The sequence below is a fragment of the Prionailurus viverrinus genome, chromosome B1 (assembly GCF_022837055.1).
Source record: "Prionailurus viverrinus isolate Anna chromosome B1, UM_Priviv_1.0, whole genome shotgun sequence".
NCBI lineage: Eukaryota > Metazoa > Chordata > Mammalia > Carnivora > Felidae > Prionailurus > Prionailurus viverrinus.
The window spans coordinates 174,600,287-174,615,361 of NC_062564.1; the positions used below are offsets into that span (position 1 = coordinate 174,600,287).

The following is a 15,075-nucleotide window of genomic DNA, read 5'->3' on the forward strand; positions in this document are numbered from 1 at the left end:
GAACAACACTGCCACCAAGTGGTGACAGCACCTCAAGTCACCCTCTGAAGTCTAGACCAGTAATAACTGGGACAGCAATCAAAATCCTTTGTGGGGAGTTTTGGGGTTTTTTGTTTTGTTTTGTTTTTTTGTTTTTAAGAATTCATGTCCAGGCTCCATACGCAACTGACTCGTGAGGTGAGGCAGAATGCAGAGGGGCAGGTGCAACCCATATTTTAAAATCTCTCCAAGTGACTTTGGTGCACACAGTGAAAGCTAAGAACCAGGGATCGTAACAAAAGGTCATACAGATGTCACTATGATGCTCATATTTTCAGTAAAGTTTTACCTGTAGTCGTTCCGCTTACACGATCCATTAAAATTTACTAATGGTATATAAATTCTTGAAAATTTGGCAATGTACAACACAAACAAATCATAGTTATACAATAGTTTCTATATTTTCATGACATAAAGTAATCATTATAAAGATTTAGATTATATTCCTTAGTCTTGCCATTACTGTTTACATCTAACCCAACAGACTTAAGCTTATCATAAACTAGACACAGCTACAGTCAAACACAAAACTCTTTGAACAGTAGTTTCACTGGACTATTTATGGGTTTCCAATCAATAAATCTTATCTAGATTAGATGGGTTTTCCTATTTTCTCTTTTAAACAAGGCATGCAAAGCCTGATGGCTTCTACTGGTGGTCAAGTCTGTCAACACACAATGTAATCTGAAACGCTTCAACGAAAGGTATCAGACTAACACCAAAATTGTTCCTTTGCACACAGAGGTAATTCAGACGATTTTTCCTCTTTCCAGAGTTGAGAGTTACCTAAAAAACTATTTCTTTAACACGAAAAAATTATCTCTTCTATGATACACAATGAGGCAAAACCACGCAGTGTTTCTACTACCAAGTACCTGGTCGGAAGTTGACTTTCTGGATTTTTTGCAGGCCTGACAATTAGGTCAGAGCCCACTGCTAAGAAAACACCTGCACGGTCTCTGTGCCCTGGGGGCCACCCAAGACACAAAGCATCCCTGGAAACTGAGGTGGCAGGAAAGAGGCAGAGAGCCATATGCTTGGTTTCATTTGGCACATATCAAATTTGTCTTACCCCTTTTAGCACGTGTTTACCACTGCATTTTTCCCACACAAACTCGTTTCTTCTCCAGGCAACACAAACCTCCTCAAAAAATGTCACTGGTGACCCAGATTTCCTGGAGGTCTGAGACTCGTGGGTGACTCCTTAGGGCAGCGTCAGTGACGCACAATAGCAAGAAGAGGCACGGGAGCCCCCATTCTAGGTCTAGAAGGTTTGGGCTGGATTTCCCGTGGTTGCTCGTTCTAAGCCCTCGCTACCCAGAGTGGACCAGCACCATCAGCATCACTGGGGAGCCTGTTAGGAAGGGAGACCCTCCGGATCCATATGGACCCCCAGGACCAGAACCTGTCTCTGTACAAACACCTCAGAGGATCCTAAGCACATGAACATTCGAGACCATGTCCAGAGGAAGCCATTCAATATACAGGTTCATTCATGACTTTGCGGGGATGAGAGTAGCTCCCCCGCTTTATCTTCAGTTCAGGCCCGTGGTGGGATCACCCGTGGGAAGGCTCTAAAAATAAGAAGGCTGCCATCCAGACCTCAGCACCACCACCCCCTCAGAACAATTATGTCTGCGCTCAGCCGTGCCCGACAAATTCAGCCCGAAACACTCGCAACCCTCAGCAGCTTTGCCCTGTGGCAGATTTGACAGCATCCCCGTGATACCACATCTGTGGAGTTTATAGTCTACCAAGTGGGGACCTTTTATAAGCTCAGCATCTCACCAACTCCTCAACCAAAGAACTCAGAACACGGAGGAGAGAGCACGTGCTTTCCTGGGGTTTCTAGGGCAGTAGCCATAAGTGGTCACCACAAACTTAAAGCATCACTGAAGAATTTTGCATTAAATTTAAGCAACCAGGCGGCTTTCTGTATTCTATTTTATGACCTACCTGTGTTTGTTTCATTACAAAAACATTTGCCTTGCCAAGTCTTCAAGTACGAATTGGTGGTTCCCCCACTTATGGTTTCCCTTCAATGCATTCATACACCTGACCTGCCTCTCTGAAGTTCAGAATGGAAACCATCCCTCCTAGACTTTGCTAAAGTCAGGCAGGACTCCTACAAGAATTACAAAAATAAAAGTCTGGGATTTGGGAACATTTGTGCTGGTCCTCCTAGACATGGGTGGGTAAATTTCTAAATAGAAATTGCCTACCTACTCCAGATGGGTCTCCAAAACAAAATTCAGATTCTTGCAACCTAATTATTTCACAGATACTTTGTATATAGACAGTGAAACACCCTGAGTAAATGGCAGGCTGATATTGTTGGAGGCAGCATTTGTCCAGTTCTGTCTCCATCTCTGTCACACTGCCTTTGTAGTTTCCTCTCTTTTAGCACTATAGTTAGTTAGAGCCACATTCCTCACTAACACCCATCTTCTCCAGGTTTTAGCCCATGTATTAAAAAATGAGAACCCCAAAGTTACAGGAAATTCTATTTCTCCTTCCCTTGTATCCTTAACACTATGCAAACGGTTTGTAAGTCACTGGTGCTTTATTAGTATTTTGTAAGTGGGATGAAATGGGCAGGACGGTACAAATATCTGCCTCACTGTTTCAGCTCGAAAAAAAGGCTAAAAAGGTTTCCTGTCCATTTAAGTTTGCACTGCCAGAATATAAACACAAAATAGTCACAGGAGGTCACTCTGAGCATCTGAAACATTTAAAAAGGCACCATTCAGGGCTCCCTGCAAACACATTTTTATGTTCGCCATGCCCAAGTCAGGGAATGAGCTCACAGTGGCCACCTGCTGCAGACAGCCAGGCTGCCCACGGGTCCAGCCCCCAGGGAAAGGCAGGAACAGAGGCCACAAGCCACCTCTAGCAACACACAGTCTGCGGGGACAGTCTATCCAAAGCAGCAACCTTGGGGCTGTAAGGTGTCTGAGGAGCTGGAGGAGTCCCAGCTGCAAGGGAACACACAGAGAGCTACAAGGGGTCCAAGCAGAAAGTGGTGGCATTGCTGTACCCCAAAGATGGGGAGCAGACAGTGGCAGAGGATGAAGATGCCTTATCTGGGAGAAGAAAATTCACAGACATATACTGAGAAATCTCTCCCCGTCCCCTGTATACTCCAGACCCAATATGGACATGGAAGAAGAGACGGCTGACCAAAGGCGAGTCCATACATGAAAAGACTCAGAAACATGTGGGTGCCCCATGGACAGACAGGGAGACCCGTGGAGAGACAGAATAGATGTCCAGGGCAGGTGCCTGCAGGGGAGCTCACTCCTGAAGAGGGGGCATACCCAGGAGTGATGCTGTGCATCCCCGACCGCAGCCAGGCTTGTGTGCAGTTCACAGCATGAGCTTTGGGGCATAGACCCACGTGCTCCAGTCCTGCCTCTGTCTCCCACTAGCTCTGCGGTTTGGGGAAAGTGATTTAAGCCACTCCAAGCATCTGCTCCCTCATCTGTGAAACAGGTGTAATAAAAATGCCAACCTTCATAAGGTTGACTGGGAATGAAATAATTCATATAAAGCACTTGCCATTGATGACGGCATAAGTGATTATTATTATACCAATTCAGAGTCCTAAATGCTTTTATTCTCTCTCTCCTCTCTTCCTCTTTCATATAAAGTACCTACAGTACAACCCAAAAATTCATACAGTATTTAATTCTAAAAAAAGAACATAAAGGACAAGTTCCTATAGAGGAGGAAGGGAGAGGCTGGTAAGAAATCACTAATGAACAAGTACTAAGTTTGTAAAAATCTGAGCAATTTACTTGCCTTCCTTTAAAAGTCATCAAACCCACAAGGGCTAGAGAAACCAATGATAGAAATCATGAATAAGTGACTGCCAAAGCACTCCACAAGGAGATAAGTGCTCCGGGAAAGTCAGGATAAGGAGGTCAGGAATGTCTGGTGGTAGGAGGGGAAGGTGCAGTGTGAAACAGAGTGGCCAGGAGAGGCCTTGTTGAAAAGCTAATGTTAAGCAACGATCTGAAGCAGAGGAGGGAGTGAATCATGAGAATATCGGGGAAGAGCATTCCAGACCGAGGGAACAGCTATGCAAAGTCCTCAGGTGGGGCATGGGTGGCAAGAATGAGGGGCCCCCGCCGAAGCCTCCATCAGAGCAACCAGGTGGCCAATGTATCGTGGCGCTCACCTGGCATTGCGTGGGGGCCTCTCAGGACCCTTCCTGCAGGAGAGGGCGGAAAATGGACAGTCGCTCCATAGCTGGGGAAGACTCAGTGATGAGTATGGACTGGGCACGCAGGGCTCTGCTGTGTTCAGTACTTAAAAGCCCAGAGGGCATGGCCCGCCAACTTCACATTGCTCTGGACAACGTACTCATCACGAGAATCAAGCTTCAGAACCATCCCAAAAGGAGGACCTGAGTGGCTCCATCGCCAGCCTAGCAGCACAGAGCCCGCTTAAGATCCTCTGTCCCTCCTCCACTTGAGCACACGCACTCTCTCTCTCTCAAAAAATAAATAAAACGTTAAAAAAAAAAAAAAAAAAGAATTAAAGAAAAAATTTCCAAAAGGACTGGCCAAAACCAGTGCTCTAGCACTTCACAGGTACAAGGTGCTTGGGAAACAGCTTATTAAAAAAAACCTCTTTCGAGTGCACCGAGAGAAATCAGCCCAATTTTTAAATAACAGCTAATGCCCCAAAGGACAAGATCTAGTAAGAGCCAGGAATGTGAGTCAATTACTTAAAGCAGAAACAGATTCTGTAGGGGAGGCCACATTAAGGAAACACTGAATGGCCACTCAAAGGAAGGAGGAGGCGCAGGGGAGGGCCTGGCCGAGCCAGCAGGAGCCCCCGGGGGGTGCAGGGCCCCGCAGCAGGGGCAGTGTGCGCTCAGAGGACAGGACTTGGGCTGGACGGGACTCAGCAGTCACCCGTATGAGCGCCAAGGAATGAGGGCAGTGAGGCTGGGGAAGAGCTGTAGAGGAAGCGGTGGTCTCCATGACCCCCTACCATCTGAAGAACAGGAAGTACAAGTATGTTCCGTGTGGCTGCAGAGACCAGGGATGGAAGGACAGGGAGCAGGATGTGGCTCAACCCAAGAAGTTCATCTGAAAATTCAGAACTGTTCTAAAACAGGGCAGGCTGCCAAGGTCTTACTACGCTCCCAGCCACCCAGCACCAAGAGTTTTAAACCCATTACTGTTGCACATTTCAATACACTAAATACATCACCACAGGCCTGTCTCCACAATCCCCGTGAGGGCACAGCCACTACGATACTGGGGCGCTATTTTGAAACCTCGAAATCCCACTGCTGGTGTTACTGCTGTTCTGTTGTTTCAGCCACAAATCACAGCTCAGCGCCCCCTCCTGGGTCTCCCTCCAGTCCCTGACCCTTCTTCCCCGCCCTCCCCAACCCCTCACAGGGCGCTGCGAGGACCTGGGGGGAAGAGAGCTCAGTGGTGGGTGGGCCTCTCGATTGAGGCAGGGGAAGAGTGAGGCAAGGCCATCCCGCTCACACTGGCAGTTCAGAGAAATCCAAACCCCTGCCATTCGGCAAGGCAGCTCCCCCAGGGGCTCCACGCAGCAGGAAGGCCCCACGGCGCCCCCATGTGGAGGGGCTGAGGCAGGAGAAGCAGGGGGCCCAGAGTACCAGAGGGACCTTCCACACCACAGGAGGGAACTTTACACTGGAAACCTTCGCTTCACTGATTTTCTTTCTAGTCTACGAATTCTGAAAGCACCTGGGTGGCTCAGTCAGTTAAGCATCCAACTCTTGATCTCAGCTCAGGTCATGATCTCACGGTTCGTGAGACTGAGCCCCGCGTAGGGCTCTGCGCTGACAGCATGGAGCCTGCTTGGGATTCTCTCTCTCCCTCTCTACCCCTCCCCTACTCATACTCATGCACTCTGGCTCTCTCTCAGAATAAACAAACATTTTAAAAAACTGTCAGTAGAAACATCATGCTCCCTCACATCAGTCAGTGTGGTAACAGGCATAATTAATCCTGTATCACAGGGGAGAAGTTTCAACAGCTTCCAGTTCACGGCTCTTAAGGGGAAAAGCTGGGATTTAAGTGAGGCCACTTTGCTCCAGCCCTCGGAAGACGTCCTTCAATGAGCTCTAAATTCCTTCCCTAAGTGCACCTTCACGGCTACCCCAGGCCCTCCCATGCTGACAGGGGAGGTCTCTGCTCTCCAGCAATTTGCGAGCGACCCTCAGCGGCCTGCCAGGTGGACTTTCAGGTACTCCTGAGCACTGTGTCCAGTGGGGGTGATGAAAAATACCATCCGAGAGCATCAGCCCTGTTCTCAGGTCCTGGAAGACCATGCTGCCCAGGCTTCGGGGTACTGGGGGGATCCGCTCAGCGCTCCAGCCTCTGGCGGAACAATCCATCGTCCCATCCATTCACTACAAACTTTTGCCCAACAGTGTTGGCTAGCCCAGAATTCATCAAGGAACCCTGTCAACTGCAAAAGCCACAAACAAGAATGCAGTTTGGGGTGAAACATCCGTTTCGTACAGTATCTCCAGGCTTAACCAATTAAAAACAGAAGCTTCCAAAAAGAGAAGCTGGACACCCACGGCGAGGCTGGTGCTTCTACCTGCTGGGCCACACAAGGCCCATGTTCTCCTGTGCTGCCCATGGCTCATTCCACTCGCCCATTTGACCTTGGGGTCCCCCCAGAGAAGCAAACATTTGCCAGCACTGACTAACCTTCTGACTCCAGTTCCTCAGACCCCGACTGGGAGACACCAGTGTCCATCTGGGAACTCGCCACACTTCCTCACACAGGCAGAGAGCAAGCAGTCCCGGGGTGGGGCCTGCAGAGCTCAGTGCATTTCCTCAGCGGTCAAAGCGCCCACGAGGAGTACAGCCACCTAGGCTGCGCACTTTACAAGCCTGGTGTTTTCCACAGCTACCAGCCCAGCAGACCCCTTTGGCTCAGAAACGTATAGAGGGAACTAGGTCACACCATCTGGCTGTTGGACTTTACCAGACAATCTACAAAAATGAAAATGAACCCTTTCAACCTTCTAAACCGATACACACTGAAATAATTCCATTTAATGACTTAAAAAAATCTCACTGCATTTATAAGGCCAGTCTTTCCAGCGTTCCTTTAATCTTGCTCCTGCTGGGAAACAACAGTATAGGAAGCTTAACACCAGTGCTCCAATCTCAATAACAGTTAACAAAAATAACTGTATCACTTCACATTTGTATGTCTTTAGGTTTCCAAAGTACTTTTGCACTTATAATTTATTGTCATCCCATGAGCCTGGAAAAGCCAACATTCACTCTAACCATTTTATGACTCAAGGTAAGTGAAGTTATAGGATTTATACCACAAAGCTGGCAGAGCCCAAACCAGGCTCTTGTTTAATTTGGCAAAGGAGGGGCGCCTAAGTGGCTCAGTTGGTTAAATGTCCGACTCTTGATTTCAGTTCAGGTCATGATCTCATGGTTCATGATATCGAGCCCCATGTCAGGCTCTGTGCTGAGAGTGTAGAGCTGGCCTAGGATTCTCTCCCCTTCTCTCTCTGCTCCTCCCTAACTTGCATGTGCACTCTTTCTCTCTCTCTCTCTCTCTCTCTCAAAATAAATAAACTTCAAAAAAAATTAGCAGAGAATGTGTTTTTTAAATTACATATTAAGGAGAGTTCTGAGGTGAGGGTAGGGGAAGGAGGAAGAGTGGGAAGCAGCAAGAAAGAGGGCAGAGGGCAAGGGGCATGAGGAGTGGGCAGGGGTCCTCCCCCAGGGCAGCAGTGTGGAAAGTACTCCGGAAACTCTCAGGGCAGTCTGTGCTGCTTCTTAACAGATGCACAGAAGTACATCAAGGGACAAGAATGAATCTGTGCTACACATGGTCTGAGAAACTCAAGTAATCTTTGAAAGTCTACCGTTTTGCTTCGCTTTTCTAAAGAAAACAAAAGCTTTCTGATTAAAGAACATTACAGAAAAGAAATACCTGCTGTTGAAAAATCTGGGTCGAGAAAAAGCTTTAAGTTTAGAACTGGATTTAAACTCGTTTTTTACATTGTAACTCAACATAGGAAGGCCCAGAGACAGACAGTCCCAGCACACTCTGCCTGGGAGACACAGGCGGAATGGGAGGGCACAAGACGGTCTTCCCCCGACTCCAGACCGAGGGGCAGCAACGGAAGAGGCACGGAGGTTCCGAGGGGAACCGGAGCGCCGGGTCGGGGAGCACCCCTGCAGCCAGGCTGTGCTAAACCGACACTCGGACTGCAGCCAGGGAACGCGGGGGCAAGGGAAGGAGGCAAGTGGGGCATCAAGGACTTCCACCTGCAGCTAAGCAGTCACCACAGCTCACAGATCAGACATCCTGACCCATCTGCCGCAGCCATATGCTCACCATCCAGAAGCACTGCTACCACTGAGAGAACCGGTTGAGACTTTCTTGAGTCTTCTGAAAACAGGGCCGAGACCCTCCACATCCCCACGTGCCCCAGGTGAGCGGTCGGTGCAGCTCAGCAGAGGCGCCCTTTTCCACACAAGGTGCCGCAAGCTGCCGGGTCCGCTCACAGGCTTCCCTGGAACCTGAGGATCCCCTGCAAACAGCGGCAGGCCTTGTCATTTGAGCTTCTTAGCGAGGCAGCTTTAAACTCGGGAGAATTCTGACTTGAAATCTCACTTCAGCTCTCCTTTCACCGAACGCACTGCTGTGACGCACGTCAGCATCCACCCGGTTTGTTTCCAGGGTGTACGGTACCTTCGTATCTGCTGGGAGAATCGCACGCTTTCTGTGGGGTCGCCACTCGGAGGAATATCTGCTGCCGCCAGGAGTGTCTCCGCGTCTTCACGGGGGTCCCGCGGACATCGCCTAGGTGGTTAGCTTTGGAGTCAAAGTCCCTGAAAGCACAAGATGATGGCTTTATGACTGACGGGGAGATATAATCGGGTATTTTAGCTTGACTTTTTGTTCTTAAACAAAACACTACATTATAAATTATCTTCGTATAAGAGGACATAATCAGATAATCACGGACGTTGAATCAAGCCCACAGGGGGTCAACGCTCCGAAGGCACTGCTTTCTCAGAGGATGCATTTCATGAAAAGAGCAAGATTACATGCCCTTAATTCATTTCCCCTGTAAAAGGCATTAAGAAATACGCTCCACAGATCATTAGCTTCCCATTTCCTTTCTTGGTGCCACTTGAGAAAAGAGAAAGTGCTGACAGGGGCACTGGCACCAGGACCACCTTCCCCCCTGGGCTGCGGATGGGAGTGTTTTCTCGGCACAGGTGTGTACCTCCACAGATGGCCACAAACATGAGTCAAGTTCAATTACACAAGCCAATCCAGGCAGCGATTACACGGTTACTTGACAACGACAACAATCTTAATGTTCATATTTTTAAAAGTACAAAAAAAGTATGTTTATCAACACAACACTTGTAGTCTAGTCAGTGATTTTCTTCCCCTTTGCAGGATACCGTGGGGAGCCTGGTGACTTCCACCTGCAGCTAAGCAGTCACCATAGCTCACAGATCAGACATCCTGACTCATCTGCCGCAGCCATATGCTCACCATCCAGAAACACTGCTACCACTGAGAGAACCGGTTGAGACTTTCTTGAGCCTTCCGAAAACAATGCATTAATAAACTAGTCCTAGTCAAAACTGGAGAACAAGTTGACTTTTTTTCAAGTGACATTCGGTAAGAAAGCATAAGAAAGAAGATAACAATCCTTTAGCTAAAATGATTTAAGTGTCAAAAAAAACAGCTGAAAAATCCCTGTATATCAATAGTTCAACACTTGTACCCAGGCTTGATATATCTAAATTAAACCCTACCTTTTTGTGCTCATAAAATCAGAGGTGTTATTTTCATCTACAGGAGCCAGAAATTTTAGAAAGTTTGGCACAGAGGAAGAAGAACGAAGTTTTTTCCGCAGGGCATTACGGTAGGAGATGCTGAGAGTTTGGTTGCGAAGAGAGTTTAGGATAAAGAGATACAAACACAAAAAGTATAAAATATAAGCTTCAAAATAAACACTTCAGTTCTCACGCTAAGAAAATTAAATCAGGTAAGAAATTTAAGTTTACAATGAGATTTAACTTTTGTATTCAGTCAATAAAATTCTATTTAAATGAGTGGAATCTACGAGTGCCTTTGAGAACATCAGTCCATTCAGCCATGCGCGTGGATAAGCTCTAGAGACCTGCTGTATGACACAGTGCCTGTGGTTAGCAATGCTGGGCTGTGCACTCTAAAAATGCACTAAGAGCATCTCATGTTAAGCATTCTTACCAGAATACAATAAAACGTAAAAAATCAGTCCATCTCCCAAAATGACTTTTCCTTTCAACTGGAAAAAAATAACTTTCCTAATTTAATGATGAAGTTTCTGATTTGGCACAAACCCCAGTACATACGATCAAATGCGGGTGCTGATTGTGTGTGTGTGTGTATGTGTGTGTGTGTCTATGTGTGTACAGCAGGGCAGGGGTAGGTGAAAATAAGTATATAAGAAATGGCTTGACATCAAGACCTGGCAATAGTAACTAATCCATGGTAAATTAAGTAATCCATGGTAAATTAAGTCAGTTCGGATGACAGACTGAAAATAAAATCAAAAACAGACCAGCACGCGTGCGCGCGTGCGCACACACACACACACACACACACACACACACACGCAGATGCAGTGGCCCCGGGTTCTCTCCCGCATGCCATGCAGCTCATTCTCTCTGTGTGAACCTCCCAGGAAGACAAACCACACTGAACTTGCCGTGTGAGTGTGCTCACCTCTTTGGCACAGCATTCCCACTTTGTTCTCCGCTCGAGCTATGCTTTAGGTACTTAAAAAAATTTGGCGAGGAGGCAGAGGGGTTAAGACGAGGTGAAGGAGCAGGAGCTGAAGACTGACCTGAGCAACTTTTAGACTCGCCAACAGGTGGATGATTCACACTAAATAGCAATTAGAGAGAAAGCAGGGCGATTAGCGGGAAGAGGAGGGGACACCGGTGGGGGGGGAGGAGGGGGCAGACGGGCAGACACAGAGGAATCAGGCAAGAACGGGCTAGGCTGCCGGTGTCCCCATATGTAAACACCAGCTGTCACGGAGCCAGAGGGCTGCTCTTCACTTCTCTTCTGAGTCCACGGTCTCGTTGGCAAAGGTAGTTCTCAGTTTAAAAAAAAAAAAAAAAAAAAAGGAGCATTCTTGACCATTCCTCACAAATGTGCGCACCCAACAGTACTTTTTCCTCTGTTCCCTTTTGAGGAACTGACAGCAATTTTTTTTGTTTGTTTTTTATTTAAACCAAAAGCAAAGGAAAGCAAAACAAACTCCAGAGTTTTTAAAATACATTTCTCTTTAAAATGAACAATAACTGGCCTTGAGTTCAATGTCTCATTTCTCGTGTGTAAATGAGGGAAGAGTTCACAAGGGAGTAGAAAGCAAAATGGGTCTGCTGTGGGGGGGCGGGGGGAGGCGGGCACTTCTCCATCGTCTCCTCACCTCTGGCCAGCAAGACGCATCAGGAGGCTGCATTCTTGGGGGAGCAGGGAAATGTACTGTCAGGGACACACATTTCCTACCACCTCGGCTCGTGTGAAAACTGCAGGCTTAGCAAGAGAACTAGGAATCTCTGGACAAGGATGTTTCCATGATCACTGAAAATGCCAGAAAGAGGGCTGGGAAGGCAGCAGGGGGCAGAAGTAATGGATGGGTATACAGGGTTTTAAGAAGATGACAAGAACCCCATACACCCTCCAACTATGCTTGTCTCTAAAATGTCTTATGTTAAATACTACCTTCTGCTGTGCCTCCTGCTTTGGGGTCATATATGCAGCCAAGTTCTCAAAAACCATCATAACTATTCTCAATGGCCGACTGGAAAAAAGCCGAGAGACTCTGCTACGTCCTTCAAATACTGTTTCATTTCTGTACTCATAACATTTCAAACACCTCTGTACAGACTCTGACTCTGCATTACCCGTGCATGACCCTCACGGACACACGTCAGTCCAGGGAGGGCAGCAACTACATGTAGGTGTGGCCCTTACATGTATTATGAAGTGAAGGATTTTTAAAGATTTTTAGTTTTTTAAAGATTTTTAAACTCTATGACCGTCTATGGTCTCTGACAGTTACAGGGTCAAATTAATTGCCAAGGGACACCAGAAGGAACCAGGAGAATTTCTACTACCACATTGCTTACCCATCTCTATCACCAGGAAATTCGAAACACTCATGACAGCCAAATTATTGAAATTAGTAAATCTGGTTAGCAAAATCTAGAACTCTCCCATGGAAGATTTCAGAAAGCCTCTGTTCCAATTTTGTCACCCACAGCAGCTAAGCGAATTTGCCCAGGTCACAAGGCCTGCCCGGTCGGGACAGAGCGACACCCAGAACCCAACACCGTGTGTCTGCAGAGGCATCCACACCGCCTCTCGCGCTCTGCTGGGAACTAAACGCTGCCTCTCCCTCCCACCACAGAAATGTTCCAGGTTTACAAATGAGTGGACTCACCTGCTCGCCCCTTGGCCGTTTTCCATCACAGCCAGCAGCTAAGCTCCAGTACTCCTGCCTCTCACGGTGCTGGAGCCGTGATTACTATGCGCTTAGAGGGCCATTTCTGCTCCGTTTTTACCTGCTTCCTCCTGATCCCTGTACTTGCTACTTGAACAAGTAATAAGGGTCTCTTACGTCTACACGTTTCCCATGGGAGGAAGGTGGGGGAGGAACAGAACACGCCTTCAGGCTTTGGTTTTTTAAGCCAAGAGCAGAACCTGACTCAAGTCTCTCTCTCACCCAATAAACATACCTGGGCTGCACATACCTGGTTAATAACAGATATGCCCCAGCTATTTTTGTAAAAACAGATTTACATTTTTAAACAAATCTTACTTTCGTTCATGAGGCGTCTCTGTGCTCACTGAGTGATACCTCGTAAGTTTCCTCTGGGCGACCCCTGGAGACCCCTGTGCCGGTTCTGGAGGCTCCTCGCATTGCACAGGGAAGTGACTCAGGGTGTTCGCCCGCCTTCTGAAGCCCTGCTGGGGCGTCAGTGGGGCAGGCTCTTCAGCGGGCCGGCTCTCCGAGTCACTGGACAGGTCATCCGAGGAGCCGAGGAGCCTGAAGGAGCTGTCAGAGGCGGGCACGGCCTCTCTGTCACACCCAGATGGCTCCTGGTGGCGGGGGGACAGCAGGTCAGACACATCACAGGGAATCTGTGAGACTTACAAACCTCTCATCCCAGTGGCAGGAAAACATTTTGATATATAAGCACATCTGACTATAATGCCACCTAGAGGCCACCAAAAATAGAAGGAAATGAAGGCTCATTAAGTGCCAGCTCATCAGAGACAAAATGTTATTAGGCTGCTGGACCACAAGGGAGACTGCCTCAATGCAAGCTGAGGGAGGGACTGTTGTGAGCAAAGCTGTAAATAATCCCGTCTCCCTGTAAAAGACTCTACTGTGCTTTCAAGAAGCATGTGGAGTCTTGTAGAACTTGTCTGCCCAGTTTAAACAAATCAAAGTTCTTTATCTCTGCCGAGTATGTGTATTTTATACCTGCATTTTAAGGCTCTCTGATTTTGATCTAATGTTGACATTCAACTTGGTAATCCTGAGGTTAAAAACTATATCCTATATTATTCTCACAATATGAAAAATCTCCCCTTAGGCACTTCTTGCCACGATTCAGGACAAATCATTTAACTTCTTTCTGTACCTAAATTTTTCTCATCTATAAAAGGGTAGAATGAAGATTTATCTCACTGGGTTTCAAGAGGTAAGCAAGATAATATAAGTGAGAGTTTGCTGTAAAATGTTATACAAATATAAGTTACTGTACCAGGAATTCAGTGGATCTACTGAGTGGGTAACTCACACATCTATTGGGAATCATGACAATATTTTAATACCATTGTCTTTCAAGATTCATACTTTTTCAAAGAGATGAACTACTACTCAGGCAATCCTACACTTAGTGCGGCACTCAAGACATGGTTGGTGGCCAATATATTCTTTTCCAGTCAAAAAATGCAAAATAAGGGGAGGTATGCCAGTTTGCCCCTGAGGAAATTGCTAGAAGAGATAAATCAACATGAAAAGAGTAAAATGAAATGAATGCATGTCATGATGGACTGGAGAATCTAAATTCTATGTGTTCACTTGATATACAGTGGCGTACCTTTCAAACGGTAGGCACTAAAGATTTTCATTTTTAGAAATATATGTTTATTGAGGGGAGAGATTATATACATTTAATTCTCAAGGAAATAGATAGGAAAAACTTAATTCCCAACATACTATGAAATATTAATTACCTTTAAACATGGCAGAAATTTTCCATTCTTTAAGACCCTGTAGTTCCAAAGATCCTTTTAAGGATTTAAAATTTTGTCTAAGGGGCACCTGGGTGGCTCAGTCGGTTAAGCGGCCGACTTCGGCTCAGGTCATGATCTCGCGGTCCGTGAGTTCGAGCCCCACATCGGGCTCTGTGCTGACAGCTCAGAGCCTGGAGCCTGTTTCAGATTCTGTGTCTCCCTCTCTCTGACCCTCCCCCGTTCATGCTCTGTCTCTTTCTGTCTCAAAAATAAATAAACGTTAAAAAAAAATTTTTTTTTAAATAATAAAATTTTGTCTAAGACAATACATCATAGCAAACAATCTCCATTATGCAAGGCTGTTCATCTCAACTTTTATTAATATCCCTCCAAATTACAGGAAAGAGCTAATCCTCAGCTTAATCTTACACCTAAAAGGGCTACTCAGATGTTCCTCAACTCTTAGATGATTAATTTCTGGGTTAAGATCCAATTACATAAAAAAAAAAGTATCTTTACAATAGTTTCTCAATCTCAGGATAAAAAAAGATGTAAAGAAGTACACATAAAGATCCTCCCACACACAACTCAAAGAGGTGGCTTCTGAAAGTTGTGTTTCTCTTAAGATTACCTAGAAATTCAAGTTACATGTGTGCTCCTAGATCTGAGCTTTGGAGAAGAATACAAAACAAACAATAAGACTTCCTGGAAAAGTCACTGGAGTGACATGAA

General features: G+C 46.5%; 1 protein-coding gene across 6 annotated transcripts in view; it reads right to left on the reverse strand.

Annotated features, from left to right (window-relative positions):
• TBC1D1 (TBC1 domain family member 1) overlaps window positions 1-15,075 on the reverse strand; it is a 225,515-nt gene that overhangs the window by 74,821 nt on the left and 135,619 nt on the right. For 3 of the 6 annotated variants that reach the window (XM_047855656.1, XM_047855659.1, XM_047855660.1), the window contains 4 exons: window positions 12,917-13,197; window positions 10,810-10,971; window positions 9,855-9,974; window positions 8,770-8,909 (listed from right to left, as the gene is read on the reverse strand). In XM_047855656.1, coding sequence (XP_047711612.1) covers window positions 8,770-8,909; window positions 9,855-9,974; window positions 10,810-10,971; window positions 12,917-13,197 — 703 coding nt within the window. Of the gene's footprint in view, window positions 1-8,412; window positions 8,676-8,769; window positions 8,910-9,854; window positions 9,975-10,809; window positions 10,972-12,916; window positions 13,198-15,075 lie in introns of those variants that run through there. The other 3 variants (XM_047855657.1, XM_047855658.1, XM_047855661.1) reach the window with 3 other exon arrangements.